The following is a 21771-nucleotide window of genomic DNA, read 5'->3' as shown; positions in this document are numbered from 1 at the left end:
AAAGTTACACGGAAGATTAATTACGTTCTATTGCTTCACTCGAAACGTCTTTGATTTCTATTTCTTGGTTTTACTATTTTCTAAGAAATAACGGTGAATCGAAATAATATCGAGAGGCAACGGACCAAATTACGATTAAAATAACGCTAAATACTAATAAATAATAAACAAGGTATCTGAGCGATACTGTAAAATATTCTCTTGGATCGCTAAAACAACAAAGATAAAGGTATCAATGTACAATTTATTTACAGTAATCCTCCTTAACGTTCTCTTACAATCTCCTTATTTAAAATACAAAAAAACTGAATCGTAAACAGTATGCACAAATACGAAGCTAACGTGGGAATCGAACCTGGAAACTGCGAATGCGAAAATTCGTAAACGAATTTCTATTCAAAATGTCGTTAAAACGATAGAGAGTCGTGCCGAATAAAGAACAACGTTTCCATTTCGTACATCCTCGACTTTGGTTCAGATATAAACGTCGAGGGGCTCGAAGACCGATCTTCTTGTCGTATACGGATCCACGTTTGTCTCCTTTCATTGAGCACCGATGTGCTCCTCCCGATGGACGGCAATGTATTCGAGTGCTTTGAGAATGGCGGGTGGAATGGTCGGGATATGACTACCCTGGGGTTGGAATCCGTTCTCGTTAGCCACGTAGGACACTTGGATAATTTCACCGTTTGGCGCGGTGTAGCTGTAACTGCCCTGAGCTTCGCGAGTCTCAGCCTGGGTGCCTGGGTAGTTGAGGTAGCCGATCTCTTGTGCCTGGATACCATTCGCCGTCTCGTAACTGTAGCTGTAGCTTCCGTCTGGATTCGGACCGTCCGCGCTTTGCCTCAGAATGGGAATCGGCGTGGTAGAAGAGTACACACCCAGAGGAACGGCGGCTGCCACGGAAACGAAGGCGCATAACACGATCGTCTGAAACGTACGCATTTTCTTTAAATAATCCAATATTTTACTTCTAAACAAGTCAGAGGCTTACGATGGATTACGATGGATTCGCGTTGCAAAGGAGCGTTTAGAGGAAAGCAGTGGGTGATCGAGGAAATTGATCGTAAATTCAATTGCACCGAAAGACATCACGACGAACCTAAGCGGATGATTCGGCGAACAATCGCCAAGCGATGATAACATGCTCGTTTCTTAATTTTACCGAGAGAGAAGAACGAGCGTTCGCTCGCTCGATCTAAACGCGCGATCTGCGATAGAAAGTGACTAATTCTAAATATAGAGAGCGTAGAAAATTTTCAGAAATTCACAAAATATATAGTCGTGTAACGAACGAACGATGATCTCAATTTTCTTCGTAACTGGTGAATTTGAATACGAAAAAGAGTAACAAAATATATACTTTAGTATCCCACTTATAAAGGCAGTAACACTATGTCGGAGCAAGAAATTTTAGAAATAAGCGGTACTCTATATGCTTATTACTTCTCGGAAATTTTCATACGGATATTCTGAATATTCCCGGACACACCGGTCATCTCAGATCGTGTAATTACGCAATGGCAGCGTACCACGCGTTATGATATAACATCGAATCTTAAAATTTCATATCTACCGACCACCCGTTAAAATGAAACCGAACACCATGCACCGGCACTGTTACTGAACTCACCAACTGGTTCATGATGATACCTCGGACTTTTTGTTTTTAGTCTCGAAAGAGAAATTCTGGTTCTTCCACAAGGATGAAACTACACTGACTCGTAACATGGGGCACAGGATCCCTTTATATATCCATCAGCTGAACATTCGGTGAATTTCTGGCAAGCCGGTGCCTTATTTAATCCCCCTCCATCCCTTTTTCTCCCACTCTGTGAACAGGACACCTTCAAATTTTGCGGATGATCCAGACACGTGGCCCGAGGACGATAAAACGGTTGGCTGATCCGAAAGTCGAAGTTGTAAGGTAGGCCTATATCTTTCGCATTTTCTGAATGCCCTGCTTAGAATATGCAGAATAGCCGATGACAAATAACTCGATATCTTTTTAGGAAGACACGTGTAATGCGAAGACACGATATATTCTCAATGAAATTTGTTTTTATTCCAGCGAAATTTCGTATCGGACGACGAAATTTCGTTAAAAGTGCTCGAGACAAGTCGTTGTTACGTATCATCGATCGATAAAAATAAATCGATTTGATCTCATAAATATCTCAGAATGCATCTTCGTTTATGACGAAATATATATAATACTGCAGTGTAGATTTCGGCACATTTGCGTACTTGCGTAACGTTATATAACGGATCTACAAGCGCGGTATTTCGATATTTTAAGGCTGTAGGGCGAATTTGTAACACGCGGAACCTTTAATTCCGAAATTGGTCGAAGTAAACTGCAAAATTCGTGATACTTGCAACGCATAAATTTCATGCGTCTTGATCGCCTGTACATACGGTTACGGAAAAGAACGTTCCTGTTTTCCGTAACATAAAGTTTGTTACGTCTTTCGGTACAACGATCTTCGTGCTTCGATTTATGTAAATTTTATACTCTAAAGTTTTACCGAAATAATCGATAAATTGGACTATTTGGAATCCGAACGTAAATTACTATTGATAAATGTGATTGCATTTATTTTCTATCGAAACTAACGTTTCTTCGTTTCGATACGTTGCACCCTGTCGGTTGTCTCGATAAGAATTTAAATTCGTGCGGATATGTCGATTATTCGTGCCGACGATTAAAAGAAAATGTTATTATAAAACGTTTCCTGGTCGCGTGTTATAGAAAATTTCTCACTTCTTTGCTGGAAGATCGACGATAGGATGAAATTTGATGGACGATACGTTAACTCGTGAAATTCAAGCTCCGGTGAAACGACATTTTATTTCAACGTAATAAGATAGGGATATTTGACGACTTTCTTATACCGAAGAAATAACCGTTTAAATCGCAAGTATCTTTTTAAGAAATTTGTATGTAAAATGGTATAACTTTATTGCTCGACGAGTGAATAGGTATATTATATCAACCTACGTGTATCGTTTATCAAACGATCGGTTTAAGTGCATTTATGGAAATCGTATACGGCGGTATCGGTGGCATAATTATTCTACGATTATCGTAATTGTTCGCATGCTACTGGAAGCAAGTAACAAGAGAATGATGATGTACGTTAAACGGTTGAACGTGTTAAATTGTAAATTTATACGTACGTGTGAAAACGCGATGAACCTGTTATCTCTCAATTCGTTAAAAATTGTACGCAGCGATCACGATACACGGGCATATGCAAAGAATTTTTTTGCATTCATCGATGTTTCGAAATGCGATTCAAAGTGTGATCTCTTGTAAAATTTAACGATTAAGGGGAACCGAATGAATCGATATCGTAACGAATAAATCTCGGTTCTGCTGAACGATCGTTACAACGTTATCTTTAGTTGTATTTCTCTGCTGCAGCTAAAAATTTGATAGTTTTAAATCGTTCGATTCACGCCGTGTTGGAATAATAATTAAGTGGCGCGTAATTAAGCGATCCCATCTTTGCAGGGACGCAACAACGTTTCTCGATCCAAATATATCTTTGGATCTTCGTGGAGATATACGCGAGCGACTGGATGACTCGAATGATTAATTAAAACTTTTAATAAATTGAAATTATAGATCTCGACACGCGATTCAATTCCGAGCCGATAAGATTCCAGATGTTTCAAGATAGCATCGTATCGCGAAACAGTCGTATTGAAACATCGTTCGCTCGTCGCGCTCGGTTATCAATTATCCCGATTAATAACAGCAGCGAAGAGTACAACGTGGTGAAAGTAATTTCACTTGTTATGTATTTAACAAACGTACAATTACGAGAAGGAGAAAGAACGAAGGACGAGAAACGAAGAAACAAGAATGACAGAATGAATTATACGAGACAAATTACAGAATTATTAAAACAGCCAGTTATATGCGTGTCCGGTACACGTTGCTCGATTACTAATAAATACGCTCATCGTCGTCGAGACAATTTACGAGGCACGATAATTAAAACGCCTTCGGCCCTCCCTGTTCGCGCTTTTATTCTTTCCGGCCTTACGTGCTCCAAGTAGGTCCCGTTCGACTTGCACGCAATGAAAGACGAAGAAGACGTCGTAATTCGTACCGAGCAGCTCATCTCGCTAACCTAAATACTACACGATGTTCTTACTTTCACAAGGTGAACGAGCCGAACTCCCTTTAGTTGGTTCAACGAAAGTTACATAGCCAACGATTAAGGAGCCGCATACGACGAGTTATGATAATTTATCACCTCCGTTCCGTGGATCCACCTTCGTCCAACGAGACCTCCGCCTTTATTACGACTTAACGACCATGAGAAATTGTCTTTCCCGATTCTCTTATCAATTTTCACTCGTACGCTTAATTCTGAAAACGTACGTGATATAACCGGCACCCGAAATCACCGTCCTTTCTTCCAATCGTACCCGTACAATGTAGATACAAAAATTATAGCTGCGACCGTGCAACAAGAAATCGAACTGTTTTCCGAAGAAAGAAACGATTCGGGTTGTCGAGATACGCGTTCGTGGGATGTTCCGTCGTGCCAAGAGAGACAATCTTGAGATTGAAATAAAGTTTTGTCCATGCTAATCAAATTTAGTCTGATAAATTCTGATGTCAAATTTATGTATGATCGCCAGATTATGTCAGCTTCAAGGATAGCGAAACGGATAGTACGTATGCATCACGAATATACATAGAAAACGGACAAAGTTCAAATATACGATTCGAATGTCGGTACTTTGCATTTTCTACCGCAATAAAAACGGTGTTTTACCGTTGTATCGGCATCGGTATTTGCATACTTGCAGTCAATTAAGAAACGGACAAAATATAGTAATTTGTAAATGGGTCGGTACTTTGTATCCGTGACTATGTTATCCCGGCAATATACAAAATTATCCGATTTTGTATAATAGTGTGTGTCGGTAAAAAAAGAAAAAAAAAATTTCTAACAGACATTCGTTGTTCTACTTTACAGGGATGATCATACATACATCTCTATCGACTTATTTGTAATTGTTGTTACGATTAAAATTTGTCTAAAAATTCTTAAAATCCGTTTCAAAGGTATTCGAAAGAGTTTCGAATCTTTATCGCACCTTAATAGAACGATTTGATGGTACATTTATTTGTAATTTTGTTAAGTTCAGTGACGATTATTTAACGCGTCGAATCGCGTATATAGGTGAAATTATAGGCCGTGCAGGTTTTAGCTGGAAGAAAGTCAGGGTCGTAGGTGGAATTCTCACGAAGGTTTCTCGTTAAGTGGTTTATAACATGTTGGGGGATGACAGGAATATGAATTGGGATCCATTCACTTTTTCCTTAAAAGCTAGGTTCTGGCAACTTCGTTCTCGTATCAAGGTAATTTATAGCATGCTTATTATCGTTACCACGATAATACGAAAACGAAGAACATTTAAAAGCCTTAGGAATCATCGGTATCGGAATAAGATTTGACAGAAACGAATTCCTTGTTTTTTTCTCTTTTTTTCGAAATAATAACGGCAATAAACCAGGTGTTTCACGAATCATTAATTAAAATCCTAGGAAAAAGCAGAAGCTGAATATCAAGATGTCAGATTTAAAACGTTCGTGTTCTCAACGAGCAGGCTGTTTTTCCCTATGTGGAATTTTTCTAGATGTTACAGAATCGTTTTATCTGTTTTACGATGAAGGGAATAAGCTATTTTAATAACTGAATATCGTTGCAAAAGTAGTCGAGAATTTAGATAATTATCACGAATTAACGAAATTAACTCTTTTCTTTCCAATTAACTTCTTTTAATAATTGTGTCGAAAAAATCAATACAACTAATAGAATTCATACGTAAATACCGTTATGGGAAAAAACAATGAGACGATTGTATCGAAACAGAAGGACGATGCTGGATTTCTAATATAATAAACAATAAAAAAAACATATTTAAATGGATTAAAATTAACAAAAATTAACGAAAAAGCACAAGTTTCGATTGACTTAAGAAGCTTCAGTTTTTTCTAATCCTAAAAATACCGAAGCCTTTCTTTTCTCTAACGGAAGCTAAAAATATCTAAAATTTTGAAGAGATCGTGGACTTAATTTCCTCTCGACCCCTTTGTTACTTGCAACCAGATTTAATTTTCTATCTTACCGACGGTAAAACGAAGATTGGCGAATAATCATACGCAGAAACTGGTAGATGACTCAAAAGCATATTTCCCAGTGTCCGCTTCCACCGTTCACCGCGGCTCCAGAGACGAGAAAGCAAAGCGTATTGATTACCGATCAAGTAAAAATCAGCGAAGATAGCTTGTAAATTTTATGCAACATTCGCGATCGAATCTTTGATATAGAAATAAAATAAAAAAAAGAGCAAGTCATAGATCTTCGTAACCATGGCGAAATAGATAAAATAAAAAAAAAAAAAAACGATTTAACGTCGTATACTAAGTTCATTATCAACCAAATCGCCTCGCAGGAACAAATTCCAGATTTCGAATGACCAAACATAGGAGGATGACCTATTACCAAATTTTTGCTAAACCTTCGTTTTCGCGTAACCTTAGAAAAAGAAATCCGATAGCCGTGGGTTATAAGGACATCTCGGCGTTCGCATCTGTTGCGCGCGATCCTTCGCCTCTCTCCTATCCTTTTCTCCGCGCGAAGATTTATTGCCGAATTACAGAACCATAAGACGACGTGCATTTGTGCGGCATGTAGGCGTAACACGAAAGAGAAATGAAGTTTCGCTGTTTAACGGCGAAATTTGAAGAGCAAACAATTTAACCATGTCACTGTGCGTTTGACGAGTAGTTGCGAGAGAAGTGGGATTCACGCTTTCGTTTAGGTTCGTTGGATCGCGAACGGAGATCAGAATCCGCAGATAAGCGAGAATTCTTAATGGGAGTTAAATTTTTCATTTCTATCGTTTGGCTTCTGATTTTGAGATACCGTCTGCCACGAAACGTATCCGGACGCGTGTAACTGTTCAAGGCAAGATTTTATTGAGACGAAGAAGAAGAAGAAGAAGAAAAAAGAGTATTACATAGTGGTTAAGAGACGCGGGAAACACGCGAAAGCGGAATAATAATGAAATAAAAGTTTGATTTTGAGATAACGCGTCTATAAATTTTAGACTCGATGATATTATGCCAGCCTTTTTACCATTCTGCTAGTTTTTACATATAGGATTTGGTTAAAAATAAACGCAACAGTTCTAGGAAAGAAGTATAAATATAACGTAATATTGTGTAATTATGAGAAACAGCGCTTGCCACGATCGATGTACAAACGGATAAGCAGACATTTTTTATTATGCTGCGAATGGTTACTTGTTAAATATATGATTATACGACTATATAAGGTACACATATAGCGTAACGAAGGTAAGGTATAAAATTTATGAAGAAGTAAGACTATACATAGATTACAAATTTATAAAGATAGCATCGAGATGTCATTGGATTTCGTGTTTGCAATCACAATTTCGTGATTCATTTCGTCAACGAGTAGAGTTATTAAACGGAGATGGATTATAGGAAACGTGGCATAGATGACCGAAAAGCGTTAAACAGATCAGAGTATAGCGAACAGAAAATAGAGTTGATAAAACAAATTGTAGAAACACGCGAAAAATTGATGACAGTTTGTGAGAAAAAAAGCGACGCAACGCTGCATGCCTTGATAAATAAATACCGTTATGTCAGTATGTATGCAGTTGGTCGGAGAGACGTCAGAGATACTTCCTAAATAAGAAGGAATTTAACAGTGATCCCCTTGCCACGATGAAGATGGATCAACTTATATATTCGGTTCACGTGGTCCGGCCAAGGCTCCAGAGATTCGTTACACGGCTGAATTTATAATCAACGCGAAATACGAAAATTCGCACAAAGAGATCACCGGGTCAATGGAAGCATCGAAAATGTATTCCATATTTGGAAAGCCTTTTACGGATTCGCCTTACGTGCAAACCTCAAAAGGCATTTAAAAATATGACACGCGATCCGATCGTCGTTTCTTATTCTTTTAATCCATGACGATTTTTGGAAACGTGCACTTCTCGTTAAAACTTAGAAAAGACCGTTAGAACGCGCGAAATAAAGTTAAAATAGCTTTATTAACGGTGAATTTATTAACTGTCATTGACGTCGATGATTATAGACACCATCGATGAAATAACATAAATTAAGGGATTTATGATTTTACGAATAAAGTCCCGCGAATTACTATAATAATAAAATAATATTCGAATTTAGAGCTCGTTTAAACATAACGACTTTAACACCTTTATTATTTAATGGAATAGCAACGAATAAGTATCTTATTATGAAATTTACGGGCATAATACGCTTCGATTAAGCTCAAAGAACATTCCGAATTCAATTTTATTCGTGTTAATCCAGTTTGAGCGCTTTTACGCGAAACGTAAAAACGTTCGAACTTTTCCTTAAGAATAGGAATTTTATAACAAATCGAACCGATCAATTTTACAACTGCACGCACGATCGAACATTCTCGAACTTTTACAAAAACTCTAAGCAATAATTATAGAATTTCCAAAAATTCTCCAGAATTTTTCACGTACTTCCTACGTTACAATGGAACGCGACGCGCTATTTACAGCATTACGTAATAAAAATTTATGATAAATATTAACCAAAGTGTTGCGACTACGCTATAATCGTTCCGATATTTGCGATAATATTAACGATCAGATTACCAAACTTCGCTCTTACTCTACGTTCCACGCGAATCGTACGAACACGTATCAACCCCTTCGATGATACACATCCCTTTTATTGCCCGCGTTAATCGCTGTTGCGTCGACCAGACGCGATCGCGTTTTCGAAGTAACGTTGCAACGATATCGCGTAAATTTGACATTCCTCTGATCTTTAAAATACTTGCAAGAAAGTTTAAAATCTTTTTTCCTTTTATTTTCTTTTAAGTTAACCATCTATATTATACTCACGTAATACAGTGGTTGGAAACTTTCTTCAACCGCGAGTTCTCAAGCCGACGCAAACGTAAGTATTTTTTCCAGGAAGACTCATGAACATGTCGCAGGGACACGGTGTTATGCGTTGAAGAGACATCGCGCGTCTGTACTGCGGTCGGCACTCTGGTCGCCCCCCTATTCAGACCCCTGTCTGAAAATTTCGTAATATTTGCCGGTGTCTAAGCCTCGGCCAGAAATCTATCAATGAGAGAGAGGTCCTGGCACCTTGCAAGGTTTCGGCAGCGCTATATAAACGCGTCCATTAGACTAGCTCTTTACAACCAGAAAACAACTCCGATCAACATGAACGCTTTGGTGAGTTCCACACGATATCCAGATGCACGGGCCACCCAGGCTGTCGCGGAAATCGTGTTATCGTTTTACAAATTTTATTACCTTCGTATCGAACATCTTGCAAACATTTTTCTTATCGCGTATTTTTCGACTCGTGAACTTGAACGATCGGTGAAAATTTCGAAGTAAATCTCTCGTAAACGATTCGTTGCTTTCTGATCGGCTTTCTTATTGCGGTGTCATATATCCTTTTTTTTTTGTTTTTATATATACGGCAGAATACCTTTTTCATAATATCTTTACAGTTTGTAGTTCTTCCTTATTATCGTTTCATCGTTTTACGCTCGTTTTCTTCAAATTATTATATCTCTTAAACGTCATAAACTACATAACGTTATGTCACCGAGCAAACGTTTCGCGTACTCGACAACTCTTTTCCTTGAAATCGCAATCGTATTTTCACCGAGGAATCGGGAGAAGAGTATTCGCAATTAAATATAATAAATTGGCAATTCTACAAATCGCTTGTTATCTGTTACTTATTGCAAGCTTATGTATCGTTCGTATATCGTGGCAGTTTATAAAATCAAGTTCGCTCTCTGTGTATAGCGGATTTACTTTATCGTTACAAAGTTCGAGATTAAGCGACTTTAGGCTACGCGATGCGCGCGCAAAGGCTTTACTTTTACCGAATTTACTCGCAAATTCTTAAAATTTATTCCACAAAGTCGTCGAATAAAATGGCAATAAAAAATCTGTTTTCCAGTCTTGCGCTGTTCTCGTCATCGTCGCGGCTTCCGCGTACGCCGCGCCGCTGGACAACAACACGCCGGTTTCGATCCTGGCGTACACCGCCGATGGACCCAACCCAGACGGCTCTTACGCCTTCAACTACGAGACTGGAAATGGCATCAAGGTAGAGGAACACGGTCAACTGAAGCAACTCAACGACACGAATTCGGCGATCGTCGTTCAAGGATCCTACAGTTATTCGGATGCTGACGGGGTTCCTGTTGCCTTGAGCTACGTCGCCGACGAGAATGGCTTCCAGCCACAGGGTGGACACCTTCCTACCCCTCATCCGATCCCAGCTGGAATTCTGAAAGCCCTGGAATACATCGCCGCACACCCCGAACAAGACAATGCACGCTGATCGCTCGTCACGCGGATCGTACAGTAGAGATAGGACATAATTGACGCGACGATAAGAGTCAAGTGCGAAAGTTTTGCTACTCGTCCCGATGCAGTGTATCTTTATAGACTCGTTTCACCTACTTTCTCCATTTTCGTCATCGAATCTTCGTCCGACGTTATAACGATCGTAAGCGGTAACCGTGTAACAAATGTAACGCAAAGTCACTTGACATTTACGTTTTAAGACGATACAGCGTAAACATCGCGATGTTGTACGACTTATCGTTACTAGCATCGATATACAACCTAATATCTGTGTAAAATATGTCGGTCTCAATTGTATCGTGGAATAAATATTTAGACGTTCAAGCTGATCTTACGAGACTCGTGATTCTTGATCATTCTCATTCTCTTATTCGTTTATCGTTGTTTCCTCGTATCTCACTGCCAGTCGATTATGTACGAAGAAACGCGCGTCGAGCAATTTCTAATACACCGAGAAACTTAGTCTCAGCGTTTGCGTACGTACGTCAAATTTTGTGACATACGTGTATAACGCGTGGCTTCCGTATCATGGAACAATATCGCGTAATTGCATAATCGGGTGATAAATTATCCTTGCGTTCAGACGCATGGATTCGATTATTCGTGCGGATTAGTCGGATCTTTCTTCGAGGAACTGATTAACGCTTCTTACGTCACATATAAACGTCGTTCGTAAACAAAGCTGGAGATTTAGATAATAATCACCGAAGCGAATATTAAAATAGTTATCTAAATTATTAAGAGGAATACGATGGAAATTAATCGGCAATTGGCGAAGGTGGAAGTTCATAGACTTTACCGAAGATACAATTCGTTTGCCTCACCGACGAGTTCAAATAAATGCAGCTCTATCGTATCGATTATCGAAACTAATTAAGTTTACATAGGTTGCGGTGATCGAGCAAACGCGAGCCGACGAATCGATGTGGTTGCAGGGGTACGATGATCGAAAAGCGTAAACAGAATGCAACGGAGCATTCGCGATGATCAAATTTTATTGCACGACCGATTTTCGCGTAATAATCGGATTTATAATCGACAAAGAGAATCTCGTTCTTCCGGTTCCGTCGAGCGGATAATTATTTTCCAAATTGTTCGATTATCGATTATTACTTTCAAAAAATTAGAATCGGAATGCGTTTTACGTGCCGAGCTCCATTTGCGAAACGGTTGTCGGCACGTTCGTCTCAATTACGTTCGCGTATCTGGGCGTTCGGAACGAACGACGAGCGAGGAACAAAAACGAAGGAAACCAGGGATCCGAGCGAGAGATATACGGCTGCTATGTCCTACGGACGTGTTCGGCGTACGAGACTGATGACGTCATTAACCACTGACCGACATCGGTTCAGAGTTGTCACACATTACGCATAAAACGACAGTGATGCATAGCTGCACAGGGAAAAAGGCGAGTTCCACGAAAGTCGCGCGTGTTTCGCGTGACGCGCGTTATTCGTTGGAATTATAATTAATACGATCACGGTTGGAGTTGACCTGTACGACACGATGCGAAAAACAGGATGGAAACAACGTACGGATTGACATTCTTTTCGGTGATCGTTTCCGACGATGGTTTTGCCGATACGTGGATCAGCGTATCGCGATAGTTTGTATCGATATATTTAGGTAATATATCATTTGATCTTCAAGGAGTAGAAGATTTCCGAAAGAATTTCGCATCGTTTTAGACGGTATACGCGATCGTAATTTATAACGATATAAGCAGTAAAGTGTACTAACCTGAAGTAACAAAGTCGTCTAGGATTTAAAAAGCGACGTTCGTAATTGAAACGAGCGAGAAGGAATTGATTAAATTTTTTCGCTACGTGCCTTTTCGTATATTTGCTTTTCTACAAGGAAAAAATTTGAACAGTGTGTTTCGCGTTCATCGACGTAGGAAGATTGGCTTAGAATCAGCGAGAGGAACCAACGAACTCCTGTCGTATGACGTTATGCGAATTAGTTGCTCGACGACGAACAATCGAATTTCTATGGTAGTTACGAAGGAACTACGTACTGTAGCCCTCCTCTGGACACTTTGTGTAAGAAACGACTAATTAAGCGAACAATATTTGAACGAGAAACCAGTCTTCGTAACTACTCGGACGATGTCCTTGGAATTAATGTATTAGTTATTTTCCATATTTAACGTATCGTCGATTAAGCCGATTAAATCGTCAATCTGTTAACTGCGGTTAGCTACTGCATGGTATTCGTGGAATTAATCGTTGAGCGTGGTACGAGATTATTCCTGCGGATGATTCCTCCGCTTGCGATAAACGTTTTGTAACGCTCATAAGAGAAAGATGGGAGGAGAGAGAGAGATGTTTATTAAAATTTTGTCGACAAAGAGAAACGCGGTAAATCGATCTACTGAAAATGAAGTAAAGGAAATATGATTTTCTTTATACCGACAATGAATAAACGAACGTTTTGCTTGCATTGTATTCCGTTTCTCAAAGGGAGTAAGATGTTCCTTTCGCGTGGCAAGTAATTTTAACATCGATGTTAATTTTAAGCGAAATTATGACAAAAGTACGGAAGCCTGCGTTTGGACCGAAGAATTAGTCGTCTCAACTAGGCTGGTAAATCCGCGATACAGCTAAATGTCGGTAAAAATATATAGACGGCGGCAAGAGAATTTTGCGAAAGGCGAACGCGTAATTCACCCTTCGATTAGCAATCGCGATTAGCAATCCATTTGTCAAGAACTAGCCGTGCTCCCTCGATCCGCACGTTCTTCGTAGAAATTCACGTTGCAAGCTTCAGCCGAATTTACACCGTGTCGCTTTCATTCCCGATGAAAACAAGGATGAAAGCAGCGTCCGTTCGTCGTGTTCTCTGAAAGCGAAACAACGTAAATTCGGCTTTATGGAGTTGCGCGGGTTACGAGTATCTTTGCACGAATCTCCGGTGGTCGGGAACACGCTGAACGCGGAACAGTGGAGAACTCGAAATATCTAATCGGCGCGGCGATCATGCCGCGTCCTCTTCGTGGCTAGGGGTCGCGTCATTGCACGGACAGAATAGTCCCAAAGGTCGTGCAACAAGCTGGATGGCCAGATTTCGCAACCGCAACTAGACCGGCAAATCTAATTGCTCGTATCGAGCGAGCTGTTCGATCGTAGCAAAGACACATAGCGACGGAGAAAGTCTTCTATTTATCGTCCGCGTGGCCGAGATGCGGCCCGTTCTTCGCTTCCTTGTCACGACACCCGCGGAATTCCACTGACAAGAAAACGTCGCGAGAATAGCGTCGTGGATATCGGTCGTACGATTTACGTCGAATTTTTCTACTCTGATCACGATGGCGTGACTGCGTATTGTTTTGAAGCTTACGTAAATATCGTGATATAAGCGTAAATACACGAGTTAATTCTATGCGTTAGGAAATATGCTAGAGCAATTGAAATTAACATGGAATAGAATCGATCGATTACACGGATCAGGGTAATTAAGTTTGTCTTAGGTTCGAGCCCACGGGTTACGTAAAAAGGAGTATCTTTCGCGCGATTAACGATGCTCGTACAACCGTTGAGCATTGTTATCGTAATCGACACGCGATAAGAACTTATTCAGCGTATCGTTTCTTAAATATCACCTGTTCGTTGAAGTCAGTCGTACGGGGGGAAGAGCCGAAATTTCTTTGACAATCTCGAGTTATAAATCTCGATGGCTTTTACGACTTCGTCTACGAAGTGATTAAAGTTTAGAAAAAAACGACAACAACGGAGATAGTATGAAAAAGAGAGAATATGAAGAGAAAGAAGGAAAAAGAAAGATATTTCTGATTTCTCCTCGAATAAATTATTGGGTTTCGATATAATAATAAGATAAGAATATAATAAAGGAAGAACGAGTGAGAAGGAGTAACTTGAGATCTTCTCGACTGCTTATTAAGGGAATCGTTAGGCTTCGATTATTAAGAAGGAAACAATACACGAGAGAGAAAGAGAGGTAGAGAACGAAGGAGCGAAGAAAGGCTTCTGCCGCTCTCTCGAATTTTTCTACACGCGCAAATACGTTTAAAATATAATGACACAGTGGCTCGTGGCTCGTCCATCGTATTATGTAAGTAGAGGTGCGTGGAAAATCATTGTCACGTTATGCAACAAAGTAAATAACGCGACACTTTAAAGATACGAAGCCTTTAAGCGAACTCCTGCTAGCTGCTCGTCGTGCCTTCGAGCTGAATAACTCTCAGCCAAAGGCGACGACGAAAGCTGGCTGAAATTTCAGAGTAATTTTATGCGAGAGCAGAATTTTCGGATTTATGCGCTTAAATGCGGAACACGTAGTAAAGCTGATAGCGCATACGTGTTCCGTCCGGATAAGAACGTATTAAGTAAAATACACATACTCCGGTATACTAGCCAGCGGCGGCCCGAAACATTATTTTAATGGTAGAAATAACATTTAGAAACAACTTGTTACGAACGCGTTGCGCTCCCTGTTCCCTTTGTTCCGGCCATAATGAACATGTACCTTGAAATATCTCTGTAAATATCTGTAAATATCTGTTCCCTAACAGCGTTAATATTCCGATACATCTTTTATGATATAGTTGAAAATGTGAAGCGAAAGTTTGAGAACAAGAGGTAGGTATTTTTTTCAATTTCAAAAACTGCGAGTTGGGCGAAGAACGAACGAGTACAGGGCAAGAGGGGAATTTTGCGTATCTTCATTTTTGACAACCGAAATGTTTCTAGTCATCGAACTATCCTCTGTTCGCGTCGACGATTCACATTGCTCTTTTATAATTAGTAGATAATTTGCTGTTGTTTCTTACGTTCTTGAACTTCTTGCGCCTTCCAAGACATGGTTAATGGTTAAAACGAGAGATGCGAAATTAATCGTATTTCCTCCCGTAATCTTTGACTAATTATAGCGAAAATAAACAGTCGCGCGAGTTAGCAGTATCGGATTATATAAAGCGGTTTTAATTAATAAAACGTTGTTAATATACTCTACTCGAGAGGCGTTAATTATCGACTGTGTAACATCTTTTCGTAGACGTTTCCTCCATAATGGAGAAGGTTAAGAGAATCCGCGATATTCTCTCGACTATGGCGTTGCAGCGTCGCGAGCCTGGCTTCACGATTCAATTCGCGCGAAAGAGACGCTTTAAATCGACCGATAAAATAAAATGTTGCATCAGGAATTTCCAAAGGAGATGATCGATAGCGACTTCGCGCGAGTATGTCGAGCCTCGGGGAATCGAAGATGGTAATGAGCGCGCAACGCAAATAAATCGTAAAACTGACGAAGAAGTTGTGGTAGAAGACGACCTTGACATATAAGCGTATACCGCGAGCATTCTAAGAGAGCGCCTAGCCGCAGGCTAGAAGACGTAACCCGTGCCAAAATCAATTTCACTTTCATCCGTGGTGCAGGTAGTGCGACGAACGCACGTGTATCTTTGTATACTTTGCCTCGAGGACGATTCTCGGAAAAAAATCCTGTTGGGAAAGTCACCGATCGACCTGTGTTTGCTCTCGTGGGCCTAGGCTCCGCGAGAAAGCGATTCGACCGATCGTTACACGGCGATCGTCGATCCACCGCTCCGTAATTCAGCAGTTGACGATGCTTGAAACTTAATGATCGATTGGGCCGCCTTTATAGTATTCTCAGAGCATTCCTTCTCTCTTTATCTTTCCCGAAACCTCGACCATTTAGCAATTTAAAAAATGCTAGAATTTAGAATAAAGAATGGAGATAAATTTTGTTCTTAGGCGTTGTAACTTATGTATACAGTTTCGATATTACACCTACGAAATAGTTTAGGGTACGCGTGAACATTAGTGAAGTAATCGACGATGAATCAGACGTCAAATTGAAAGTGTCGAAGTTCCTTTCCAAGTTCTTAAAATATTTCTGACTCGTTTGCTTTTCTACGTACTATGTACTATAATATTCCATGTAATAATCATAGCGTGTACTCTACGTACTATGATTTAGTAGGGTGGGTGTTTGAAACGTACGAAACTAAATAAATCAATTGATAATTTTTTCAAAATTATAATCTCAAGGATTGGTATCTCCTTCTATCGGAGTTCTATTTCGTTGACTAAGCAAAAGTGTAATGTAGAAAGAATGTAATTTGCGTAAAATATTCCATTTTCTAGCTACTCTATCTGCAAGTATTTATGAATGTAAATTGCTAATTTATGTATAAGTACTATAATCTATCTGAAACGTAAAATTACATTTTTATCTCAAGTAGATACGCTTTTACGCTTTCTTTTGGCATTTCGTATGCGAAAAGTATAAAAGTATAAAAGTTAATAAAAAATATACAGGCTGGTCCGAGTAAATTGTCGTCAAATTACGTTTCTTTTAAAAAGTTTACGCTCCGTTACAAAGGAAGACTTGGTAACTCGCGAGAATAAGTACAACGAGTGCCAAAGAGATTGTTGTCAAGGGTTCGATCGCACGACTCCAAGAGTCTGAAACTACCGCGCAGACTGCTTTCGAAAGTTCGCAAAGGAAGAACAGCGAGGAAATTTAAAATATCAGATGGCAAGGTAATGCATTTCCAACGGCCTTATAAGTACGATACGCGGCACGGTTGTTGCAATAGAGGTTTTATATTTACAGAAAGGTTACACGCGGATGCACTTACGAGCCCTGCGCATTCCGAAGAACGCGTACTTGAATGAAAACCCCACGCGAATGTAGACGGATAGAACGAGAGGGGCAGTGGGATGAACGTTGAAACGGAGATGGAGATACCGGCTTGGCGAACGTTGTACGTGACACGAAAAAGGATGAAAGGAGAACAAGACACGGAGAAAGAGGCAAGGAGATGAATTAAAATATGTATGAGCGCATAAGGTGAAATTTATAAAAGTCGATGAGAGAGAGAGAGGGGGGGGGGAGAAGAAGGAAGATGGAATAACCGAAGATTATGAATCAGAATGTGAAAGAATGTGAAAGAGAGGAAGGGAGAGGGAGAAAGTCAGAGTGTATCAGCGAGATCGAACAAACGAGTCAATGAAAGCAACGAACGGTCGAAGAGAATCATCGACTTTATCGCTGGTCTGTCATACGATTACCTTTTTTCGGAGAGTCGAACGACTCGATCCAACGAACATCGGAGTTTCTATGTTCCGTAAATATGGTCGGCTCTTGACTCTCGGGCAGTTCTCGTATTCATCGTTGACATTTTAACGATGATCAATGCCTTCGTTTATTTCCTCCGAGGAATTTTTTTAAACCAGGCAGTCCCCTAAAGTAAGAAAGAAGTTCAAATTGTTCGACCATCTGCTTCGTAACATTGGAAATTTGTTTGTTTTTTTTTTTTTTTTTCTTTTCATCGGACAGGACTATCATAGATCGTCGTTATCGTTCACGGATCGAATCACTTTATTTCTCGCTCTCTTACGAAATTCGAATATCGATCTCGTTCTTATCTTCGCGTATTTACCGTGAAGATGTTTTCCGCCATAGGAACGCGATTTTACTTTACAAGAAAGGAAAAGAAACATCGTGATAGGATAAGGAGCTAACGGATCTGTCTACTAGAGCTATAGCACTTTATAATAGTGACAAATAACACTCGTTATTGTTTTTAAACTCAGTTTTGTCATTCGCTTAATCGATCGCTTCAGGCCATAGAACGTTATTAATCGGGTTTGTACCAAAGTGTAAGCAAGATGCCGTGACGCAAGTACATTTGATTACTCTATACATGTTGGTTATTCCCTCGGAAGACAAGATAATGCTCGAGCTATTGCATCACTAAACTATTATATGTTTAAGTGTATACGTATAACCTTTCGATCTACCGTTGACTCTTAAATTTTAATCTCGCATTTAGTAAATATTTTGCGTAATATCGCTGAACGAGGCAGGATATAAAAAGAACGTTGAAAGAGGACGGCATACTAATGAATAATGGAAAGTGAAAATAAGTGTATGGTAAGAAACGAAAACAATGTGCGTAAATATCGTAGGTTCGCTAGAAAGATAACGTGTTTACAAAATCGAACAGATCCTTATTAAAGATTTCCAAGGTAGCGATCGGTCCTCGCAAATTCTCGATGAGTCAGTTATTTCGAAACGAATTTTGACAAGGGACAGAGAGAAAAAAAAAACAAGATAAAAATGAGGGAACGCGAAAGCCTTCGCCGCAGCGAAATAACGAGAGACTACCGAGCATGTTTAATCACCAATTAAAAAAAAAGAATCGCAGCGCTTCGTTAGGGAAACGAAAATTCACGATTCCTTCGCATCGATGGGTTTCGTGTCGTTCAGTCTGTGGCTGTTGCTTGCGTGGGCTGGCATTCAAAGCGGTATAATTTACAAACCGTGAATTCAGCTCCCCGAAGTCCGGGTATTAATCTCGAGGAAGAAGTTATTCCGCGAACGAGTCACGGACGCGGTGTACCGAATACAGAATAGTTTGCCACGATGCTTTTTGCTCGGAAATTATAGTGCTATAATTTTCGATGCTCCCTTTGTTATTCCTCAACGTTTCGTAATACGTATCGTGCGAAAGCGGCAATTGATTTTCAATTTCATCGAGGTGTTTTATCGCCATAAAGTGGAAATCTAGCTACTTTTGTAATTTATCTATCCGCTGCCCGCTACTTTATCGCGTCTCCCACATCTGTGTTGTACGATATCCGCGAATATAGCGATTAAGATCGTAGTATAGATTTACCGTATTCGTCGTACAGCAAACGTTCCGTGTAAAGTTCTTTTTACATCGATGCGTTGTTACAAGCAGACCTGCTTGTTAGAAAGTTTCTTAACTTCGTATGAGAAAAAGTAAGCTACGGAAAGTGAATTTCTAACGAAGTAAGAAAGTAGAAGAACGCAGATGTAGAGACGACTCGGTTCAACCCTTCGAGCCACGCTCCGGTCAATACAACGATATACTTTCGAAAGATGGTACCTGGTCCGCTACTTTCACGAATGATATTTATGCACGTATCTTTTGTTTACACTGGTCGTATTACGTAACCCGGCTAATTAAAACTTCAAACACATCGCGACAGACTTTCCCCTATATTTGCCGCGCTACTATCTGGTATCTGGTGAACCGGTGACTATTTGTTTTGCATCTTAACGTGTCAATCGGTAAATCGTGGACGTACACTGTGATTTACAGCTTTCGTTGTTTGTTTTGTTTAGAGTGCCACACCGAAAGACTGCAAAGTACGAAGATTATAAGACTTTACGATTATAAATTACAATAAATCGTAAAAAAAAATATTTGTTTTATTAAAAAGCAGAAATTTTATTTCTCTAACGTATAAATTTCACTTTACCTCCAATTACGTTATCGTACATAGAGATTCTCTCGCTACAACAGAGCAGCCGTAATTTGTAGTATTTTTTGCGTTACTATATCTATTTTGTACTCAAAGTTTTTCCGCAAACAACCACGCGTAAATCTTAGCGATTAAGTTTTACGAAACTTTCGTAGAAACGAAACAAAGTTGCTCTCGTAAAGCATATGCGTGTTAATTACGCGCGATGGACTCTAACTGTTAGTTTCTTCTGGTTTCAAAGGGTAACGAAATAGAGAAACGCACGAAAAAGCGTTTCCGTTAGCCACGAGTTATTTGTTCTCGTAGTTGCTACCTCGTGTAGTTAAGAATGCCTGCATCCGGACAGAAGCATTGCTCGAAGAAGATCGTCCATAGATATCGATGACGTGCCTCGGTGAATCACGCACTATCACGACTGACGTTTCCAGCAGGGTACTCGACATTCCTAAGAAAACGAGAATTTATTACACCTTCGCGTATTCCTTGTATTTTCCATAAAAGAAGCGGAATAACGTCTTCTGGTATATAATTCATCGTTCTTTGGACGATTTAGCCGAGTGATTTATCAGTCGATTCGTTTATAGTCAGGTCTAGCGATCGTAGAAGGAAGATGAAAACTCTTCTTCTACAAGTGGAAATATGATTAATATCGTCGAACACGATTATACGCTAGTTTTTAAACCGTATTTACGCTTTAGTACACGTCATTAGAGACAATCGCTCATTTTTCTCTCGAGACCATCTCCGAGGCATCGCAGAAAATTAATCGTAAAGGTAAATATTCGATCGGATTACGACCTTTTGTATTTCATCGCGTATATCGTTGATTAAACGCAGATTTTAAATGCCACGTTCCATTACAACGTGTACGGCAAGTACCACGGTCAGATTAGATTAACAGAAATTTTTCTTTATGCAAGGCAAATTAGTATGGAAAAGTATTATAATTAATATGCAATCGATTAACATCTACCGACGATCGACTCTTCGAGTTCCAATCGGGTAACATTGATTAAACAAATGCACGCCCATACTTAATTCAAGGTAATGATGACGCGTCTGGTATGTTTCAAATAGAATAGAAAGATACACAGAAAGTGTTGCAAAGTACCTTCACTTTGTCCAGAAGGAACGAAAGTGAAATGCATGGAATAATGCCGAAGAAACGAAATACGACGTAAACGCGAGACACGAGAATTATAGAATGTAATTGCGCGTTAAACGCTATTTAAACAAAATAGCAAAATAATATATGCTATTACGTGTCACGTAATTATCGTCATCGACGTAAAATTCTATCTACGCGTTACGTGTTCGATTTAGGCGTTTTACTCCCAAGAAGGAAATCAACGACGATGTAAATAAATAGTTGGAACATCTTACGCGTATTATTGCGTATAATTAAGAGCGAACAACGAAAGACCATCGCTAAACGATTCGCGGTATAATATTATATAATATTTAGATAAGTAAGATTTATTCGATGATATCGGTAACGTAGTGCCGACTTTGTAATTAAATCAAAAATACGAATAAGAAAAATTTACAGAGATCGTCAGAGTAAGAATCGTCTCATCGGTTTGTCGGTAATAATAAGTTATAAGTAATAAAGTCGGTATCGATTGTGTAGATAATCGTTATACGATAAATTTGCATAGTTTCGATTTTCAGGATACATTGAAAGTATTTTTCTAGTTAAAAAAGATAAACTTGTCGATCGAATCGAGATGTTCCCTCCTTTTTCAATGTCAGTATAAATGGTAAAGTAAATTTTCCCAGATTATATATGAGTATGAGGTGCGTCAGCCTTACTTTAGAAACTAAACTATATGCATCGGTCATCGTTGTTACTCGTTGGTTGTACAGCATCGAATTATACGATCGAATCTTAAGCTGCACGATTTCGACTGTGCCAAATTATAAGACGGGGCCGATATAAATCATTGTCCAACGTGCTCCTATTAGAGCTGTCATCTTCTATTACGCGTCTCGGTTACCAACTCGTAATTCTGTC

The 21771-nt window shown here is 39.5% G+C and overlaps 2 protein-coding genes across 2 annotated transcripts; one reads left to right on the top strand and one right to left on the bottom strand.

Moving 5' to 3' along the window:
• Positions 1-224: 224 nt before the first annotated feature.
• Positions 225-1926, bottom strand: LOC132907730 (endocuticle structural glycoprotein SgAbd-8-like). The gene is made up of 2 exons (XM_060961086.1): positions 1634-1926; positions 225-930 (listed from the first exon to the last, which is right to left on the bottom strand). The coding sequence occupies exons 1-2, from the start codon at positions 1643-1645 to the stop codon at positions 544-546; spliced, it is 399 nt and encodes a 132-aa protein (XP_060817069.1). The 5' UTR covers positions 1646-1926; the 3' UTR covers positions 225-543.
• Positions 1927-9161: 7235 nt separating this feature from the next.
• LOC132907891 (endocuticle structural glycoprotein ABD-4-like) lies at positions 9162-10808 on the top strand. The gene is made up of 2 exons (XM_060961350.1): positions 9162-9321; positions 10067-10808. The coding sequence occupies exons 1-2, from the start codon at positions 9211-9213 to the stop codon at positions 10451-10453; spliced, it is 498 nt and encodes a 165-aa protein (XP_060817333.1). The 5' UTR covers positions 9162-9210; the 3' UTR covers positions 10454-10808.
• The last annotated feature ends 10963 nt before the right edge of the window (positions 10809-21771 follow it).

Source organism: Bombus pascuorum, chromosome 6 (assembly GCF_905332965.1).
Source record: "Bombus pascuorum chromosome 6, iyBomPasc1.1, whole genome shotgun sequence".
NCBI classification, from domain to species: domain Eukaryota; kingdom Metazoa; phylum Arthropoda; class Insecta; order Hymenoptera; family Apidae; genus Bombus; species Bombus pascuorum.
This window is presented reverse-complemented; position numbering and strand designations above follow the sequence as displayed.

Coding starts and splice junctions, on each gene's coding strand:
- LOC132907891 (XM_060961350.1), top strand. CDS start 9,211: ATGAGAGAGAGGTCCTGGCACCTTGCAAGGTTTCGGCAGCGCTATATA. Junction 9,322..10,066: donor CGATCAACATGAACGCTTTG/GTGAGTTCCACA, acceptor TCTGTTTTCCAG/TCTTGCGCTGTTCTCGTCAT.